General features: G+C 46.4%; 1 protein-coding gene across 1 annotated transcript in view; it reads left to right on the top strand.

The window, feature by feature from the left end:
• The first annotated feature begins 1,741 nt into the window (after nucleotides 1–1,741).
• Nucleotides 1,742–20,866, top strand: part of PSMD1 (proteasome 26S subunit, non-ATPase 1) — a 114,456-nt gene continuing 95,331 nt past the window's right edge. The window contains exons 1-14 of the mRNA XM_006264155.4: nucleotides 1,742–1,865; nucleotides 4,081–4,124; nucleotides 5,085–5,158; nucleotides 5,414–5,583; nucleotides 7,178–7,383; nucleotides 7,990–8,133; nucleotides 9,103–9,329; nucleotides 10,713–10,773; nucleotides 12,995–13,123; nucleotides 14,378–14,466; nucleotides 15,768–15,846; nucleotides 16,863–17,036; nucleotides 18,858–18,969; nucleotides 20,416–20,612. Coding sequence (XP_006264217.1) covers nucleotides 1,850–1,865; nucleotides 4,081–4,124; nucleotides 5,085–5,158; nucleotides 5,414–5,583; nucleotides 7,178–7,383; nucleotides 7,990–8,133; nucleotides 9,103–9,329; nucleotides 10,713–10,773; nucleotides 12,995–13,123; nucleotides 14,378–14,466; nucleotides 15,768–15,846; nucleotides 16,863–17,036; nucleotides 18,858–18,969; nucleotides 20,416–20,612 — 1,722 coding nt within the window. The 5' untranslated portion in view covers nucleotides 1,742–1,849. The remainder of the gene's footprint in view (nucleotides 1,866–4,080; nucleotides 4,125–5,084; nucleotides 5,159–5,413; nucleotides 5,584–7,177; nucleotides 7,384–7,989; nucleotides 8,134–9,102; nucleotides 9,330–10,712; nucleotides 10,774–12,994; nucleotides 13,124–14,377; nucleotides 14,467–15,767; nucleotides 15,847–16,862; nucleotides 17,037–18,857; nucleotides 18,970–20,415; nucleotides 20,613–20,866) is intronic.

The following is a 20,866-nucleotide window of genomic DNA, read 5'->3' as shown; positions in this document are numbered from 1 at the left end:
TAACACTGGTGCACATGGTTTGGTTTGACTTCTAGTTGATTTAACTTGAATTGAAGTAGCTGGATGGGATAGGGATTGGAGTCACTCCCTAATCCTTTGGATGTTGACCTGAAACCTGCCTTCAACCGTCCATGCCGGCAAAAATTGGTTCTCCTTGTGCAGCACAGGTTGTGGCAGAGTAATTGTGCTATGGAGGGTTGGAGAGAGGACTGATCATTTAGGAGCGGGGTTGCTCTGCTCCCTTTAGAGAGACTATTTTAATGCTGGTGCAAGGGCCAGATCCGTAGCAGACTGCTGAGCATCTGTTACGTTTACTTCAGTGGGTTTTGGAGCCTTGCAAAATTAGGCTCTTTTTAAGCTGACGTTTTTTCCTACTAGGTAGGAACATGCAGAAAGCGACCCTGCCAGAGACGCGCGTGACCAGGGTCAAGGACCTTGTCACCGATCAAACTTTGCGAAACTTCCACTTTTTTTTTTTTTTCCAGCCCGTTTTCACTTTACCCACCTGGGTATCAGATCTATTCTAACTGGCCCTGTGGCGTGACTGAGCGAGCACTGGTGCTCTGCTGATAACAGGGGCGCCACATGAAAAGTGGAGGGGTGCCTGGACTCTGCCCCCTTGTAAACAGTGCTGGATCGATGGGTGGAGGGACTTGGCAGTGTAAAATGCTGGTCTGGATACTTCTCTAGGTCGGGTTTCTTTTTGGAGCTTCTGAGTAAGGAGAGGAGAGAACTCAGGAACAGGCTTCTTGTCGTGCACAACATCCAAACCAGCTATAATGTTGTTACACACTTTCAAGCACTAACTTTGTAGCTGGTTGGCTCTTTTTGTAGCTGGATGGCCATTTTTATGGTGTGATTACTTTGCAAGTGTGGCCAGTTTACATTTGTTGCCTGATTCCCCAGCAGATTGTGTAAGATATGCAGCGTGTGGCACAGGCCTCAGTGTCAGGCTTGGGCTGCACCTTGTCTTGGAATTTTAACTGACACGGATATGCACATACACTTAAGGGCACGGCCGTGCGTGCACATGCACACACACATGCAAGTGTACACATGTATGCACACAGCAAGCACGGACATGCATACACTGAAGGGGACACCCATGCATGCGCATATGAACATGCACATGCACGCAGTAAGCAGGCACATGCACACACTTAAGGGCACACCCATATGTGCACATGCACACACTTAAGGGCACGCACATGTATGCACACATGTAGTAAGCAGGCACATGCAAATACTTAAGGGCACACCCATATGCACACACAAGTATGCAGATGCACACACTTAAGGGCACAACTATGCATGCACGTGTGCACAAGTATGCACACGCACACATGCAATAATACGCAAGCAGCACGTGTGCACACGTGCATATCTATACGCACCCCGACTGCATCCATGTGCACACATGGAGTCAGTGCACACGCACGCACTAAGCACACCCATTCATCCACAAGTATGTGCACATGTGTGCACTACCCCTGGCGTTCCTGGGCAGGGGGCAGGGCCTGGCGCGCGGGCTGCGCATGCGCCCGCCGGGACACAGGCGGCCGCCGCACTGCCTGACGCTCGTGGTGGCCGAATGCCGGCGGGCCTGGGGACACGGGCGCTTTCCTCCCTTCCTTGCCCCCTCACCCTCACCTCCGCGCCTGTCACCCGGCGCATCTGGGCCATCAGGCACCTCCCAGGGCAGCCTCCGCCTCGGCGGGGGTCCTACAACGTCACTTCCGGGCCGGAAGCGGCGGTGAGGCAGCGCTGAGCACGGCACCGAGCAGCGGCTCCGCACCCCCTTCCGCGCCCGTCCGCCCGCCGTCACCCGCGCACCGCGCCGCGCCGCAGCATGATCACGTCCGCCGGTGAGGGGAGGAGGGTGTAAGGGGCCGGGCCGGGGCGAGGCGTTTCGCTGAGTCAGGGCCCGGCCGCGCCGGCCTGCTGCGTCACCCGGCGCCCGCACGCCCCGCGTACCGGCACTCGAGCGCCGGGGTCGCATCCAGGTGCTTCGAGGGCGGCCCAGGGCACCGCACCGCGCGTTGTTGCACCGTTGGGTGTGCAAACGGCATTCGCGAGATAAATAAACCCAGAGATTTCACGCAGGAGCCCAGAGCGTTAAAACCATCCCGCTCTGTTGCGGGCTTGATGATTTCTTTGTGACAGAAACAAAACGCTGCTCGGTTCTTTTTCCGTGCCCAAAAAATGAGTGAAAACTAGGAGCTGGCGTTTTCTGAGGGGTGCCTCGAGTCTGAACAGGCTGAGCGCCGCTGCGCTAGGGGGTATTTATAACGCTTGTGAAACATCGGGAGTCTCTGACGTGCACCATGAAGTCAGCAGCCAAAGATAGAGGGGACGTCGGCTGTGTTGTGTGTGGAAGCCGTTGTGCCGGGTCATGTCAGGACCTCGTTGCTGTAGAAGTTGAGTAACGCCGAGCTAGGTGGGGACGAGTCGCTTCTTGACTAGGGTCACCTTTTGCTCTGTCTCCTTTGTCGCCCCTGAGAGATTGGAGTCGGTAAGCGGTGTGCAGAGCGTGAGGTGCTTATCCCTTCAGACAGCCTCCCTCCCTCACCCCTCACTCCAGCGCTGTCGCTCTGCAAGTTGTTTCTGAAAGGATCAGGCTGCTTTTGGCGCTGATCTGAATGGGGCTTTAGACAGTAAGCATAATACACAATAGCGAGAACTAGAACGGTCCCATAGAACAACAGCAGCATCGTGACCGTGAAAAGCATCCCCATAGAACAACAGCAGCATCGTGACCGTGAAAAGCATCCCATAGAACAACAGCAGCATCGTGGTTTCTGGCTGGTCCAGGGTTGTTAACTTTGTAACGAACTTAAAAGTATTTATGTAAAGTTTTAAAAAGGCAGCGTTTTGTTGGAGGCAGTTTTCTCTGTTGTGTGGAAGCGAATGTTTTGAAAACAGCAGGTTATGACCTACGCCGGTTCTGCAGTAGAGGCACAGAAATCGCTCTGAGATGCTCAGGTATTGTAGCTGAAAACCGAGTAGGTGAGATTTATCTGTTTTTTTTTAAGCATTGAGGGGTGTGTGCAACTTCTGGGGAATGAAAGCTGGTTTCAGGTCTTTGAGAGGGATGAATAAAGGACTGACAGCTGGAGATAGGGAAGAGGAGGAGAAGAGGTCTGAAATGAGTAGTGTGGAGGGGGCAGCAGTTAGGGAAAGCTGTGAGTGGGGTGAGAAGGAAAAAAGGAAGAAGATGCAAGTCATGTAGGCAGCTGGTCAGAAAGCAAAGCAATCATTAAATAGCCGACTGCGGTCATCAGCATTTTCACGCAAGAAAGACGTTCAGAGCAGAAATCAGTCTGCAGATGCCATCGCCTCCCCTTGATGGGGAAAAGCTGTCCTGTCAGTCCCAATTCTGTCTGCTGGCGGCATAGTTTGAAGGGGTCACTTTAAAATTGGGTGCGTTTGTGGTGTGTACAGCAGTGTGGATGGGGATGGGCTGAGGAAGTGTCCGAGGCTCGTTCCATGCGTCTGTTGCAGTACATCTGGGAGGTATTTGAATTTGCAAGAAACTTGTACTTGCTGTTGGATTTCATGAAGTTCCTCATGCAGTTTGTTCCCTTTGCGGTAGTGGCGTGTGCAGACTGAATAATGCATGCAGTGGATGGATGAGGGTGAGGATAAAGCCCAGGTCTCACAGTGCTTTTCATCCAGGATTTTCTAAACCTGTGTTGTGATGAACTTTATACGTATGGGGAAACGGAGGCACTGAAGTTAAGTGACTCGCCAAAGGTGCTGACACAAGTGGTTGAGCTGGTACCTGACTCAGCCTGGGTTCTCAGTCCAGCACTGCCTCTCGTCAAACATGCTTTTCCACTTCTCATAGAAATTACTGTTTTAATCCAGAGTTTAACATACCAATTTACATGATGTTTTAATTATCGTATTTTTGGTCTAATTCTGCAGCTGATCTGACCTGTTATCAGAAACTGAAATCTTTAGGGGAAAAAATATACCGTTTCTTTTCACCATATTGTTTTTGGGCTAAGTCATATTTTCCTCTTGAAAGCACAAAGGGGCATCCTAAATAAAATGCTACTTTTGTTGTTGTTGTTGCAGCTGGAATTATTTCCCTTCTGGATGAAGAAGAGCCACAGCTCAAGGTAGGTTCAGATGTGTTTCCTAGACCCCACTTGTCTCAAAGTCATACTTAATATCCATTGATTTTTACAACAGCATTAGATTTTTAGCAGCCTTCATGGGTAGACAAGGATGAGTAACCCCTACACTATGTCCAGCCAAAGAACTCGCCAGGAGCCTGAGAGGCCCAGGCAGTTCCATCATGGGGTAAACTGGAGCTTTGCAGCGCAGGATCCATACTTGAGGACCTACCTCTTCTGATGGAAGGGCTTAGCAGCTGGCATGTGTCCCAGGGGATGCTCTTGGGAAGCTTTTACTCTGAATTTTTACTGAGCCAAAGTTTCTCCGCTCACATGTCTCTTGTTTGGCAGGGATGGGGAGAACAGACAAGTACATCTGAGACTAGTACGTCTGGCAACCCTGGTGGAGGAAGAAACAAATGGCTGTGGAAACCTTAGTTTACAGAATGGACACATGTTTTTAAATCCATTAAAAAGGCAACAAACTCTAGGAGCCTCATGGAAACCCAAACCAACAGAATAAGGAGCCTGCCATCAGGATGGCATCACTCCGTGTACTGGAGTATCACAGGGACAGCCTTTGTCCCCTGTGAGACTTGTGTCTTCCAAGGCACCATGTCTGCAAATAGGGTGCGAGTGTTCTGTAGACTGAGGAACCTGTTGCTTCCTTCGAAAGAACCTCAAAAGGTGCATCCCCTTGGCTGAGAACTGAAGTTAAAGGAAGGTGGATCAAGGTTCCATGTCCCTACTTGTACAATGGGCTAAACAATCCTTCCCTTCTTGATGGGGGAGATGAAATGGTTAGAGAGCATTTGCAAAGTGACTTGAGGATGTAGATGGCTCCCAGGGTGGGAGGGTTTTTGCTGTCCTGTGTTACAGTGGTCTGAGGAGAGGACAACTAAAAACAACAACAACAACAAAAAAAGAGCCTTTATTTAATGTGATTTTTATCACTCTCCACAGGAGTTTGCTCTTCACAAGCTGAATGCTGTTGTCAATGACTTCTGGGCAGAAATCTCTGAGTCAGTGGACAAAATGTAAGAGAAGAAATATTCCCTCTCAGAGGGGCGGGCAGCTTAAACGGAATATGGGGTGCAGCAAATCTACTCTTTCTCTGGCAGCTCGATCTCGGTTCTGTTGCTCTCAGTTTTCCCCAAAGTATGACTTTACCTGGGCCTGCATTGAGATCTCCCACCCCAAAAATGCAAGCCTAGCTGAAGAGGTTGGTTGGCTGCTGCTTATAGGGAGAGCCTTGCATGCTAAACTGATGTTCTTTCCTTTCACCTTTCCAGCGAGGTTCTCTATGAAGATGAGGGCTTCCGGAGTCGCCAGTTTGCTGCCTTGGTTGCTTCCAAAGTGTTCTATCACCTGGGAGCCTTTGAGGAATCTCTGAACTACGCCCTGGGAGCAGGCGACCTCTTCAATGTCAACGACAACTCAGAATATGTGGAGACGATCATTGGTAATTGAAAGCAGCTCTGACTAGAAAGCTGTTCTAGCTTTGAGACTCTGCTTGCCTTTGCTGCTGTCTTCCAAATTTCCTGCTTGCTGCATATAGTTATCAAAGCTGATGCTTCAGCTGCTGTTTTCAGTTTAGTACTTCTTTATTTCTTCTCTTTGAGAACTGCCTTTCCTCGTTGCCATTTAGCAAATAGTTTCTTCTTCCAGTCACCTCTCTCCCTGGTGTTCCTAGTCAAACTCAAATGAACATACCTGTGTAGTGTTTCTTTCCTCTTCCACCTCTCAGCATCATTGATGCCAGAGTAATCCTAGGAATATCAGTAAACCTGGCTGCATGTGTAGCAGAGAAAACTTAGCCTAGTGTTTTCCCTTCTGTTTTATTAGGTCTGGGTATTTTTGTGGGCGATGGATGGACATTTTGTGTCAGGGTATGGAAGTGAAATGCTGTCTAGAATATTAGAAGCCTGTCTTTGTAACTGGAACTTTTAATTAAGGAAGCTGAATGTTCATTGTTTCACACCACGACAGAGGTCCTCCTTAAGCATGTGAAGAGGGTGGCCCCTGTCCCTGGGAAAAGGCAGAGAAGAATGTCCATTGTTCAAACAGCTAATCTCAGTCTGCTGATCTTGCTGACATTTAGGGGTTTTGAAGAGCTGGGAACCCTGGCTTGCTTGCTTTCCTTCCTCTACTGCTGCCTTCAGGGGAGCAGGGAAGTCTGTTGCGAATTGCTTCCTGACTTGTCCAGAATCTCCTGTTGTTTGAAATTGCCTCACACCCACAGGTTCATTTTTGTTTTAAATGCATTTGCTTTTAGCACACAAATTAAGAGTTCAGGCCATAGAAATCTCTTCTTCTATTTAACTGTTTTAAGATCATTTGCCTGTGGGGTATAAATTGTGGTAGTGACCGCATGCTGGTCACATTCCCATCATTTCCCTGTCATAGGTGGATTTGGGTGGGACAGAGGCTCCTGAGTCATCAATAAATGTTTTGCCTGTATGCGTAGACTTAACATATATTGTGCCTGAAGGCTGCTGCTTTTATTCCCCAAGGCTGCGTCCAGATGAGCAAAGCTGTGCGGTATGTGGTGCTGCAGACCGTTCTGCAGCACCACACACTCAGGTGTTCTCTGCCCTGCAGGGTAGCAGTGTGGGGGCAGTTTTTGACCCACGCGAAAAAAACCTGCACGAAAAAAGGGGCAGTGTGCGCTGCTCAAAACTGGGGCCTGGCCAGCTGGAGCCACATTCCAGCTGCTGACCAGGCTCTGAGTGGTAGGATCGCTGTGGCTGCAGCTCCCCAAGGCCCCCAGGTAAGGTTGCTGGGATCGTCACAGTTGCTGGCCCCAGCCTCTCCTACCTCACCCGGGGTAACCTACTGTGTGCCAGAGGACGTGTGACACAGACGTTTCCCAGGGACAAGCAGCAGCAGCACAAGGTGTGCCACTGCTTCTTGTCCCTGGGGAAACAAACGCCCACTCTTGTGTGGAAGCGGCCCAAGAGTCTATGTCAGCTTTTCAGGTACTTTTCTCATACTTCTCTTGAACCTTTGAATATCTAGGGAGTTTAAACAGATCTGTGTTTCATGTTTCCCTTCAGCAAAATGCATCGACCACTACACCAAGCAGTGTGTGGAGAATGCAGAGCTGCCTGAAGGGGAGAAGAAGCCTGTCGACGAAAGGCTGGAAGGGATCGTGAACAAGATGTTCCAGCGGTGTTTGGATGACCACAAATACAAACAGGCCATTGGCATTGCACTGGAGACCCGCAGGTTGGACATCTTTGAGAAAACCATCCTGGAGTCGGTAGGTGGAGTTGTTGGATGTTGGGCTGAAGTATGATCTCTGCTGACTTCCTGCCCCTGGGGCAGGGGGCTGGATTCAGTGATCTTCCAAGGTCCCTTCCAGCCTGAATGTCTGAAATCTGTGAAATCCTTGTCAGGATCAGGAAATTAACTAAGGAGATAGGATTGATGTAAAGCTGTGCCATGCATTTCTTCGGGTCAGTTAAAAAGACAAAGTTTATTGGGAAGAGGTGTTTGATGCGACTCTGTGACATCACTCCAACCGTGATTTTTACCTTGTTATGAGGCTTCTGCTTTTTTGGTTTGGTGTTTGAAGGGGCTGTAGCATGCACACAATGATGAATACACATTGCATGCCTAGCAGTTTATTTTAAGTGCTAGTAGAATTGTGTTTTTAAACTATTTTAGAAACTTTTTCCTGATTGTTGCATTTGATCTGTGAGTTTCTATGATGGAAATAAGAGGTGTGTTCTAAAGTCACGTATGTGTATCTTTGTCAGCATAAAGATATTCATTAAAAGTATGGATAGTTTTATTCCTTAATCTTGTTTTTAACACTGTCTGCTACAGCCCAAAGTAAGACTTTCTCTCTTTGATTTTGTTTCAGAATGATGTTCCTGGGATGCTGGCTTATAGTTTAAAGCTCTGCATGTCTTTGATGCAGAATAAGCAATTCCGTAACAAAGTGCTCAGAGTTCTGGTTAAAATTTACATGAACTTGGAGAAACCTGACTTCATCAATGTGTGCCAGGTAATCTTGAGCGATGCTGCTGTTTGTAAATGCCTTGATTGATTTAAAAACATCCAGATATCCAACTCCCCACCTGAGCTGATTCCCAGCTGGGCTTTAGTTGTCTTTAAACAAAAAAATACCATTCCTTCTGTGTGCAGTTTCAGTATATATTAAACTTGAGCTAGTTTAGGTATTAAACTAGTATTTAATATTCAAGGTTACTAATCTAATTAAAGGATTTTGTGCTTGTTGTATTTCTGGAGGGGAAACTTGTTCTAAAACAACATAAGCTAGAAAATTGATTTACCAGTTTGAGGCTGTGTGGGGAATTAATCAGTGGTTCCTTAGCTTTGAATCTTAAAAGGATTAAAGATTTTTTTTTCTTTTGTCCAGAAAATAAATATTGTTTTCAGGAAGTTGTTTCATAGTAATATTTCGGCTATGTATTCAGATGCTAGATGATGTTGCCATGTGTTTGGCCATCACCCCATACTCTAGGTGTGGGACTCTTAAAAACTTCATGCTTGTTCCATTTTAACTTAGAGAGCTCTCTAGAGAGATGGATCATACTTCTACAAAGTGATAGATGTCATTTGATAACATCTTTCATCTTGTTCTTAAATTAATCTGAGATGATGTCATCCTTCACCCTTATTTCAGCAATGAAATGTATGTTCAGTGAAGGGGGAAACTGTGGACCTCAAAAGAGAAATTATGTATAGAAAGAACTTTAAATTCTTGTCTTGTGTTCTTTATAATTCTCACCTTGGCCTCATTTAAAGTTTGCTTATGGAAACTGTTTGAAAATGATTAGTGTCTGTTATGGGAGGGGGAATTCTTCACTCTGCCCTCCCATTAGAGGAGTGAAAGCATGCAAAAAAAAAAAAGAGGCACAAGAGAGGATCTCTGGTGCCTACTCTTCCGTTCTGCAATATAGGCCACCGTTTCTAATCTTTTTGTTTCATTCCTGTCCCTCTTGCCCCTCAGTGCCTGATATTTCTGGATGACCCTCAGGCCGTGAGTGACATCCTGGAAAAGCTGGTGAAGGAAGACAACCTTCTCATGGCTTACCAGATTTGCTTCGATCTGTATGAAAGTGCAAGCCAGCAGTTCTTGTCTTCTGTAATCCAGAATCTCCGCACTGTCGGCACCCCCATCGCCTCGGTGCCTGGATCAACCAACACGGGAACTGTACCTGGATCTGAGAAGGACAGGTGCGGGCATTGGCTTGAGCAGAAATTTCACTGTTCAGTTAAAATATAACTCGTAGGGAGTCCTCTGTTGTAAACACAGAGGAATGTTTTAAGACTGTGTGTAAATACTACATGCCCTTTGTAGTAGAAGAGAACAGAGAAACAGGCGTGTTCAGGTTGATGCCTGTCGCAGCTAGGTTCTGTTTCCTAACCCTGTTATGGAATCTGATTAAACAATTTTGTGGGCATATGTGGATTAGGGACCGGCAATAGTAAACAAAGCCTTTCTGTTTGATGAAGGTTGCCTAGTCAAATCCAGCCTAGCTTTATTAAGAGGAGGTTCCCACTGCAGATGGTTGTCCAGTAGTCTATATTCCAAGGTCTTAGCTGCCAGATGACTTATATTATACAGACATCTCTGTAATTGGAATCATTTGCCCCCTTCTTTCCTCTCCCCTCTTTGGCCTCTCACAGAAAATCAGCACGGGGCTGGAACTACCTTCTTATCCCTCTGTGGGCCCCTCCAAGTTAAATTCCTGGCATGTGGGCAGAGCATTATAGAGACAATTTACACTGCTCTTTATCTTTCATTAGCTTGGAAGCAGTCAGTCTGGCACATGAAATGGTGACCACATCTGTGCAAATAACATATAATGGGGACTCTGGTCCTATAAAGGCTTGCAGAAATGAGACACCTTTTATCTTTCCAAGTCAGTGATGCAAGTTTAGAAGTAGATGTTTCCTGTTGTAATGCCCTGCAGTAAGCATACTTACTGAGCCATTCATAAACGGGCCTGCATAGTGCTTCACATTATGCAAATTTCTTTGAGCATTATGCGGGTCACCAGGAAACAGTCCTCTCCTGTGGGCCTTGAAAAATCAGGTTTTAATCTCTTTGAAAGACATTGGCCAAAGTCCTGTCTCCATCTCCTGTAGCATTGGCAGAGCCTTGTGCTTTGTGGGGTGCCATTGAGAGACACTTATGCTGTTCCAGCTTCCTTTTAGTGCCCAGCTTGCAGCTTCAATGAAAAGTATGGATTGCGCTTAAAGTGCCTGGCAGGGATGGCACCCCCCGCAGGGAAATGGGGAAAGCTGTTGCAGCAGCTGGTATAAAGATATGCTCAGAGCAGTGGGAATCTGTAGTGGCTGGCCTTGGGATGTAGTAAGAAATGGAAGGTTTCCCACTCTTGTAGAAGCATGTCAGGCTCTTGTCTCGGTGACAGTTCAATAGCTGTGATTTCCCTTTCTTTACTGTGTGTGTCCTTATTCATCGTGCACCCAAGGCTCTTGAGAGGGGATGTAACTACCTTGTCATATCAACTCCCCAGCTCACTTCAGCGCAGTGAAAGTGTTTGGCCAGTGATGAGATGTGAACTTGATTGCATTTTTTTTTTTTAATTGCAGTGATGCTATGGAAGCAGAAGAAAAGCCAGGTAGCTCTTGTGCTGGGAAGTCTGCAGAAGCTGTAAGTTCTGTGCAATATCATATATACTGTATTTAGCTGCACATACATGCTTTGCCTAGATACCCCCATGTACCTGAATCTGGGTGCAGTGACCTTTTGAAGATGCTGGGCTTTGCACCCCCTGTGTTTAAAATATCTTCCTGCTGAGTGTTGGGTTTGAAGCCAGGAATTGGGCAGTGTTTAAATTTGTAGGTCGGTTGAAAGGCCAGCAGATAACTCAGTTAGGGCACTTATACACGAGCGCAGTGGCTGCTCTGACGCACTGGAATTCCAGTGCTTCGGAGCAGATGCCATGTTCCAGCAGATTCAATTAATCGCAATTGCTATACTCCAGCAGTCTCCTGCATCTCATGTACATGACTTAAAAATGATAGCAGGGGCAGTTGTTGAACAAGTTTTAGCTCAAGCACCCCTGCCGCTGTTTTTAAGTTTGGGGACACTGATGCACAAAACATTGTGGCGCTTTAATTAGAGCAACTCTCGGAGCCACTCTAATTAAAGCACTGCCCCTCCCACCCCTGGAGGGAGTATAAATGTGCTCTTAGAGACCTGAGGGAAGCTGGGCTGGAGCGACTGGCTTATCTGTTTGATTTATTTCGGACTCTGGGTGCTTCTACATGAGATTCTTAATGTGCAGAAGACTAATTCTACTGCACGTTAGCACAGTGGGCAAAACCCGTGCTAATGCTCTAATGCACAGTAGAATAAATCTATTGTGCATTAACATCACCACCAAAAACCCGTTCAACTGTGCTAATGTGCAGTAGCGCTGATTGCGGCATGTTAAGTTAGTACCTGTCATTACAGTTACTAAATTTAATGTGTCATAATTATGGTGCAGTAATGAATGTGTAGCCACACCCTGTTTAGTATTAAAAAAAAATCCATCCTGGAAAAGAAGGAGAGATGAACGTAGCACAAACCTTGTCAGTTTAACTGTGAATGAAACATGATTAAAGTTACTGGGATTTTGCTCACAGGTATCCCTGTAAGAACATGCAGCTATGTAACAATTACTCTTACGATGGGGACAAAAATGCTAAACAGAGCAGGGGATAAAACTCCAGTCGTGGCTGTGACCACTCCTATGATGTACACATGCAAACAACTCATGAGAATTGTGGACATAATCTTGTAGATCTTTAGAAGGGGAGGAATTCTGTTCAGTTCATTGCAAGCAGAGATATTTGCTTGAATCCAGGTTCGGGCAAAGAAACAAAGCGGTTACCTCATCAGAAAACCCGTGGGCAGCGTCCTCCAAAGGGGAGAGCATTTTGGATTAGTTTCTTCTGGGTGAATGCCATGTCTGGTGCCAAGGGGCAGGCATGCAGAAATGATCCTGGTGACCTGGAGCATTCTAGCGCTCTAATTGCCCTAGCTGGGAGTGCAAGCCAAAAAGAAATAACTAAGGAGATTAGTTAAAAGACTAACCTCAGCAGGTCTTTTACGTAACGTCACTACAAAGAGACCTAATGTGCTTTCCACCCCCTGCAGGAGTGCCAAGCTTAGACTGACATTTCAGGGGTTATCAAAGGGCTCAGGTTAGTTCAGCAGAGTATTGGGAGCGTGCAGATAAAGTGGCAACTAGCCGGGTGTTCGAAAATCCCTAAGACTGATCCATGCCCTTCCCAGCCATTGTAGACCCCAGCAGCATGGTTCCAACACATCTCTGTTGAATTGATGTGCTCTCTCAATCCCTGAGCTGTTATGGTCACCTTGCAACTGCTCATCCATGGCATTGCCATACATTTCAAGCATCGTTGCTGAGTCCTTCCTCACTATAATCCCTAAGGAAACACAAGTGTAGCGTTTATATATATGACTGCTTTTTGTGGAAGGGTTTCTCAATCACTGGGTGCAAGATACCAAACAAAGCAGCAGATAAGTACCAAATATCAGAGAAGCAGGTGTGATTGGAATGATTAATTTCCACCATAAGGGATGCATTGTTCTTATAGCTTCTGCCCTTCACTCTCCCTACCTCATGCCTGGAAATACTCTTGTTAGAGTGACCGGGACTTGTGAGGATCTTATGGCCTCTTTAACCCTAGACCTGCTGGTCTCTGAATGGCTAGCTGTAACTGCACTTGAGCATGCACAGGGTGCTCTAACTGTGCACTTGAGCTGATTGCAACCGTGCACGTGAGCTGGGACTCTCATGGGATCACTGCAGGGATTCTTATGACGTGTCTTTTTTAAATTCTTTTCTTTGTGCATGAAGAACCCTGAGCCCAAGGACCAGATCTCCAAAATGATTAAAATTTTAAGTGGTGAAATGGCTATCGAGTTGCACCTGCAATTTTTAATACGAAACAACAACACCGACCTCATGATTCTCAAAAACACAAAGGTAAGTGGCCTTAGATTGCCATCTGCTACTGGGATTGTCAAAAGTTTTCTGGTGTGCATCCGTTTCCACAATCTCTTTTTGAAGCATTAGGTTTTAACAAAGCCTGAGTGTGTCTGGGAGGATTCCCTCTTTTCCAAGGATCCTTGTTCATGGCTGGTCTAGTATAACAGTCCCAATATGTTCATTCTAAAAATCAAATCTCCTTGCTCAATGAGGGCTGATTTGTTTCACTGTCTGGCCATGAACCCATCAATGTGGCCAGTGCACTTCTGAGGTGTGTCTAGAGGCCACCTTTCCACGTACCTGAAGGAGGAAAACAAAACCAAGGAGTTGCAGTATTGCAAGGCAAGAAATAGACTGAATGTGTTAGTGGCCTCAAGCAACGTCTTACTGTGAAGTTACTAGTGTGAGGCATTTGCATGCGCTAAATTTTATGTGCAAAGTCAGTGCAGCCCTTAAGATCCTGACAAACTGGCATCTAATGCCTTTGCTGCTGCCTGCTGTACCTTAAGCCTAGTGATTATTATAAACCCCAGAAGAGAGATCGTGTCTGGATCTTAAATATGCCCTCTATCCTCAGCAGTCTGCAGGAGACATTTACCTGCTTAGAGCAAGTATACATCAGCATGCTGTTTTTGAAATGCATTGGGAAATTTCCCTCTGCTGATAGAGCCTCTTCGTGCTGATTCTGTGGTTCCTTTCAGGGAAGGCTTGAAATAGATGCCAGAAGCAGTGCATAAATGACTTGGGACTGCTGGGCATTTAAAAGAAGGTATCTTTCTCCATTCATGCTGCTGTTTTGCTTCAGTTTATTCTGCAGAAAATTATATAAAGGACTCATGAGCACAAGAAATGGGTTTGACATCAGGCCAGAGTGCCTTAGCGAGCACTGCATCCTCATTAGAGTGAGGTCATTCATAGATTGTAGAGTCAGAAGGGACCACAGTGGATCATCATGTCTGACCCCCTGCCCCTGGCAGGAAAGAGGACTGAGGTCAGATGACCCCAGCCAGGTGACTATCAAGCCTCCTCTTGAAGACTGAAGAGGCTTGATATTTATTGTGCAATTTAAACACCCCAAATTAGTTGTGACCCATCTTTCTGGTAGAGGCAAGGCCAAGTAAACAGACCTGTGTGCCTAAAGCAGTGCACGTGTACTCAATCACTTGTATGGCACCAAGCAGTCTGAATTGAGCAGACCTGGGTACATGTTTCGTGCTGCTTGGGTGATACCAGTCTGTTTTGCTCTTCCAGGATGCAGTCCGGAACTCCGTGTGTCACACAGCAACGGTTATAGCAAACTCCTTTATGCACTGTGGGACAACCAGTGACCAGTTCCTTAGGTAAATACATTGTAAAGAAATCCAGGTAACTTTGAGAGGTACTAGAATACTTTACATGTCACCAGTCCTCCAAAAGGCAAGGGCAGAGGAGAATAAGGGTGATCAAGTGAATGACAAAAGCCTCTTGTATGAAGAGAGAAGGGGAAGACAGCAAGTTGTTTCCCCTAGAAAGGAGACAAGAGCGAGCATGATGAAAGTAAATAAGATGAATAGTATAGAGAAGGGCCCAAAGCTGCATAGAAACCAGCTATAGGGTTGTTATACATTTTCTAGCACTAACTTTGTAGCTGGTTGGCTCTCTTTATAGCTTGACACTTATTTTTATGGTGTAATAATTACTTTGCATGTGTGGCCAATCTAAATTTATTGTGCAGTTTGCCAGTTAATTGCATAGTATATTTAATGTGTAGCAGGGGCCAAATGAAGATTGAGCCAAAATTTCCCAACACAAGAAAAAGCGAATGTAAAATTAAATTAAAAGGTGGAAAATTTAGTTCTATGAAAGGAAATGCTTTTTTGCCCTTAGCATGAACTTTGACTGTGGAACATGTTTCCCCTGGCAGTTGTTGAGGTGAAGAGTTTAGATAAGGTGTTGGATTGTTATCTTGGGATAGCGAGAATATCTAGAATTGTCATAATCAGCTAAGATAGATTTTTGGAAGGGATGATATTAAACCAGGAGCTATGGGGCTCAAGCTAATCCAAACTGTTGGAGACCAGCGTGAAGCCATGCTGGTGGTGGGGGCAGAATGTTCCACAGCAGACTATTGCAGGATTTTTTTTGCACTTCCCTTGGCATTTGGTGCTAGTGAAGATGGTGCTGGGCTGGATGGATTATGAGCCTGATTCATTCAGATAGCCCCTGTGTTCTGATCAGTCAAGGTTGGCTTTTTGGCAAGCTTTGAATTTGTGCAGATCCATGCTGGGGGCTGAATTAACAGGAAGAAGTGATGAAAGGGACCATTTATATGATCCAGTTGCCCCACCCCCAGCCAAGCTAGGAACAGCTTCCAGTTCTCTCTTTCAGAAAAAAAAGCATTGCTCAAGCCCACAGCAGGGTCTTTGAAGCATAAAGACAGGGTGACCTAGGTTTGCGTTGTTGTGAAATGAGAGCTGCTCACTTGTGCGATTGCTGGTGTTGAGCCAAAATTCAGAGCTGGTGAAGGGCAAGTGCAGAGCACGAGAGGTCTCCATCTCCCTGTCTCCCACAGCTGCCTGCTGTTTTGAAAGCAATCCTCACTGCTGACATACATCACCAGGGGTAAAAACTGTACTGAAACCTAGGCTTTTTCTCATTCCAGAGATAATTTGGAGTGGCTGGCCAGAGCCACTAACTGGGCAAAGTTTACTGCTACCGCCAGTCTGGGGGTCATACATAAGGTAACATTGCATTTGTACTTCTTCACATAGTAAAAGCTCTTCCCTTGCTGTCACTAAAGTTGTTTTTTCTGGGGATGGAGGGGTTGATTCTGGGTAACTTTTTAAGGTCCTGCTCATACTCCAGCTCTTCACCAGGGTTGAATGCAGTCATGAGGTTTCCTGCATATGTGGTTTGCCCACCTATGTGTTTGCACAGCTTGATTTAAAACTTGTTTAGGAATCAAAGCTGGTAACAGGACCAGGTCCTTGTCGGGGCACATGGCAGGCTCGTGGGTGTCTCCATTCCACCTTGGATCTTTCAGATTCAGTGCAGGGATAGTAGGTTAAAGAAGAGCAGGAAGCTTTGTAGTTTTTGTACCCAGTTCTTTAATAAAGCAGCCTGATTGTTGAGCCAAATATGGGTCTTGGTCTAGTCTGGAGAAGAGAAGACTGAATGGGAATTTAATTAGCAACCTTCTACTCTCCAGAGCGGGGGTCAAAAGAGCTGGACTGTTCTCAGAGGGGGCAGATGACAGAACAAGGAGCAATGGGTTCAAGTTGCAGCAAGGGAAGTTGAAGTTAGATGTTGGAAAAATCTTTCTCGCTAGGAGGGTAGTAAGGCACTGGAATGGGATGCCCAGAGAGGTTGTGGAGTCTCCATCCTTTGAGATTTTTAAGACCTGGGTAGACAAAGCCTTGGTTGGGATGATCTAGTCAGGGCTGGTCCTGCTTTGAGCAGGGGTTTGGACTAGATGTGAGCTCCCAACATCCCTTCCAACACTTATTTTCTATGATTTGTTTGCTATGTGGAGTGATTGAGTGACTCTTTTGTACTTGTGCCTTTTTGTGAACAAACTGCAAAAGTGATAATAGCAGGAGCACTTCATGTGCCAGTGTTGGGGAAGGCCAATACTGCATCACACTACGGGGAATGATGGATCGAGCAGATGTTTACTCCTGACAAACATCTTTATAACTCAGCATACTTTTCCCTTTTTTCTCCTTTCTCTATACCCTGTTGGTCAATGAACTTGCAGGGTCACGAGAAGGAAGCACTACAGTTAATGGCTACTTACCTGCCCAAGGACACCTCTCCGGGGTCAGCCTATCAGGAGGGCGGAGGCCTCTACGCTTTGGGTCTCATTCATGCTAATCATGGGGGCGACATCATCGACTATTTGCTGAACCAGCTGAAGAATGCCAGCAATGACGTACGTATAAGGTTGAACTTGTTCTGTTCTGAGTGTCCAGGAGTGCACTAAATGCTTTGCAAAAACAGGCCCCTGAACTCGTTGTAGATCTGACCCAAGACAGTGAATGAGGATTATAAATAGCATAAAAGCAATAAGTAACACAGTGTCTTACAGCAAGCTGCATGGTGTGCTTCTTATACACCTTGACGGTCCCCTTCAATGCAGCGCTTACTTTCAACAACCTTCACGTTCCCAACGCAAGTGGGAAGTGAGAGTGGGAGGCCTCTGGGCTTGGGACTTGCACACAGGATGCCTGACATGGATTTGGGAGTATCTGAAGCACCAGACTGAGTCTGCTGGTAGTAGTGTCGCACAGACATGAACGATTGAGTTCTGCTCAGTTGAAATTTGAAACTTATTTCGGAACTGATTTGGCCCTGGAGAGAGAATTTTATTTAAAAAAAAAAAAAGAAGTGGAATTTGAGGAAGGAGTTGTGAATTTGTATTTCAGCCTTAATTATACTTGTTGCCTATAGCAGCTACTATAGGTCTTACGGCTTCATGGACCTCATTGTGGTCTAGCAGAGTTATACCAGTATTATGTGGCTGTGGGTAAGAGGTGAATCAGTTTGAAGTTTGACTGATTTTTAAATCAACCCAATGACATTAGTTATATACTGGTTCCCAGTTGCAGGGTGCAGTGCCCTGAGAATAGAACTTTCTTCCTGCTTTTTCCCTGTGAACTTCCTTAGGTGTGTTGTTACTGCAGGCTAGAAGGCTACTAAGGGAGGTACAGGTAGAGCAACCAATTACTGGACTTTCTTCCCTGGAGATGGTCCTCACTATTAGTGGGCAGGGAAAGGATCCGCTCAGTACCTTTGGCGGTTGGCTGTGATTTAGTAGCACAACATTGAGGCACTGTTTGGGGCTAACCATTACTTGCCAAAAGAACAAATCAGGGAAATCACCATGTTGCACACGAGGCTTTGCCTGTTATATGTAATTAGTACTTCATTCAGGATTCGCTCATGGGCTTCTTCAAGCCTGGATTTGTTCACAGGCTCCTTATTCTTGGAGTAGCTTCCTAATTAATGGTTGTCCAGCATCCTCCCACCCTCTCTTCTGGGGCATGCCCCGAGTTTCTCTTGGGTTCTACAAATCATTCTAGCTGCAAAGAGCGTGCTCAGTTTAGTGCTTTGTATTAAACTAATGTTGCTTCCTCCTGTCCTTCAGATCAAGACATTGAGATTTCTTGGCAATCCCTTGCAGTCAAGGCTGATTGTCCTATTTGTGGTTCCTAAGGTGGCTGATGAGGTCGATCCAGGATCGACAGATTCTGCTGCAACTCGGGCACATGTTTCCATGCAGGGTGGGTGACTCTGGATTCTTGATCCAGTCTGCCAAGGCAGTCAATGTCACATGAGTTAAATACCTGTATAAGCTTCCAGCCCAGGTCTCTGTTATGCAGTATATTCTGCCTGTTGACTTCGGTATGTACATTTGTGGTCCTGTGTAGATAAATCTCTGGCAAGAGCCAGAAGACTCTGTTAGAAAATCTGTAGTGCTTTGCATGGGATTGTACTACCTCTTATGGGATGGGTCCATGGACTGACTTTCTAGAATGTAGCTTCTGCCTTCTTGATCAGAGATAGCTTGGGAGCATACAGAAAAATAGAAGTGGGTTTCACAAAAAAGCAGGCAGCAGCCCATTTTAAGGTGGGGGGGCAGGTTTGTGCGCTAAATGTTGTCAGCTTAAAGTGCTGGCTTCTTCACCCGATGTAGATGTCTGTGTGCTTTAATACATGCATTAATAGGAATGAAAATTGTCATTCTTTGTAGATTGTCCGGCACGGTGGTAGCTTGGGGCTGGGGTTAGCTGCCATGGGCACTGCCCGCCAAGATGTGTATGATCTGCTGAAAACAAACCTCTACCAAGATGACGCAGTGACAGGTAAGCAAGACACTTTTAAAGCAACTAACTATGTGGCCTTACTCGCAGGATATAGATCTGAGTAGTTATAGAGTATTTCTAGGTTGTCTTTGACCTTTTTATGACCTACAAAGATCTTTTATATTGTGTTAAAGCCGTATCAGGATTGGGGTGCTGCTGAGCTGGCTGCTGTACATGGCTTGGTATAAAATTGCAGCTGCTGTGATTCAATGACCTGGTATTCCTTGCTTTGCTCATGGTGCTCAGGCTGCTGACATGTTCAATTAAAGGCATGATGGGATCTGATCCCCAATCCTAACTATTGTGCTTCTGGCCATGTTACATATGCATGGTAAGAGGTGGGATTGGGGGGTCAGATCCCAGTTGTATCCTGCTGCTGGTACAAGGGTAGCCTAGGATCATGATCCTGAACTCCCCCTGTGCCAGTCCAAGCACCTGGTGCTCCTGTGATTGGGAGTGCCCGTAGCGCACTGGAACCTTCAAGGGCTCTGGTGTGCTTCTAACCCCAGGAGCGCACCGGCCATGTGTTCAGCTTAAGGCGTGATGGGAACCAGCCACAAAATTATCATGCGTTTTATAGTTAGTGGCTTATTGTGTCTTTTGTTGTACTGTTAATTGCATGAACGTGTGGCCGGGTGACTGCTTAAGATGTGATTAACTGACTAATCACATCATAAGTGTAAGGTCTGCCAGGGGCCTCGGAGAAGTGTGCCCCCCAATACTTGTGTTTTAAACTGGTTTACACTCTTTCTCCTCAAAAGCCACATGTCACGCTGATCTTTCTGGCTCCAGGAGGTTGGATGGAGACCATTGTTGCATTGGCTACAATTCACAGAAGAGCAGTGTGTGATGATCTAGGCCTCTGTTGGCCTAAGACAGTTTCTGAGTGGCTACAGGCTGTACAGGCCCCCTTGCTGCCCTCTGCCCTTCCCCTCCATTACACTGTGCTGGCACCCCAGGCTCCCCTAAGCTGCCTGGCCACAGGATTCCAGGGGCAGAAACTGGAGGAGGGAGGGAGAGCCAGAGACACCAGCAGCAATAGCAGGAGAGCAGTGGAGGGAGGGACACCCAGCCTGGGGAGTCTGGGGGGCCACAGCTTAACTCCTGTGGGCTGCCTGCAGCTGAAGTTATAAATCTGGCTCCTTTACACAGTGATTTGGTCAAAGAAAGGCCCTGTTTAAACACCACTTTATTCCTTGTTGGGTGATTGTTATTATGGTGCTTGGTTGTTAGAGGCTTCTGCTTGTGGTACTCTGGAAGCAGCATGGATATGCTTAGCAGTTTTCATCTTCCACCTCGCTCATGGGAGATGAGCCACAGGTCTCCTGGACACAGCTGTGTATGTATCTCGGCAGTACAAGGAACCCCTGGGTGTGGTACTGATTAAGGATTAAGCCTGTATTGCGAGCTGAGCATATGTTTCTGCTTTTCTGTCCTGCCGCACAGGTGAGGCAGCGGGCCTGGCATTGGGTCTTGTTATGCTGGGGTCTAAAAATGCTCAGGCCATCGAGGACATGGTTGGCTATGCACAGGAAACGCAGCATGAGAAGATCTTGCGGGGCCTTGCTGTTGGAATTGCGTTGGTGATGTACGGGAGGATGGAGGAGGCAGACGCCCTCATAGAGAGTCTTTGCAGAGATAAGGTGAGCGGTTGCATTTTGATGTCAGTGTTGCATTGCAGAGACTTCCTGTGTCCTGCTGAAATGTTTATTTATGCCCTTGTCAAAATGTTCTTAGAAATAGCTGGAAACACCAACCTCCGAGTCTTGTGTGACGGTGGTCAGTGCAGCTGTTCTGGTGCGTCACAGCTTCTGGGGCCTGTCTCCTTTAGGTCATGAGAGTACGGATCCTAGTGAGGTGCTTGTAATCAGATGATGTTTCCATCAGCCAGCTGTTC

Source organism: Alligator mississippiensis, chromosome 7 (assembly GCF_030867095.1).
Source record: "Alligator mississippiensis isolate rAllMis1 chromosome 7, rAllMis1, whole genome shotgun sequence".
Lineage (NCBI taxonomy): Eukaryota > Metazoa > Chordata > Crocodylia > Alligatoridae > Alligator > Alligator mississippiensis.
This window is presented reverse-complemented; position numbering and strand designations above follow the sequence as displayed.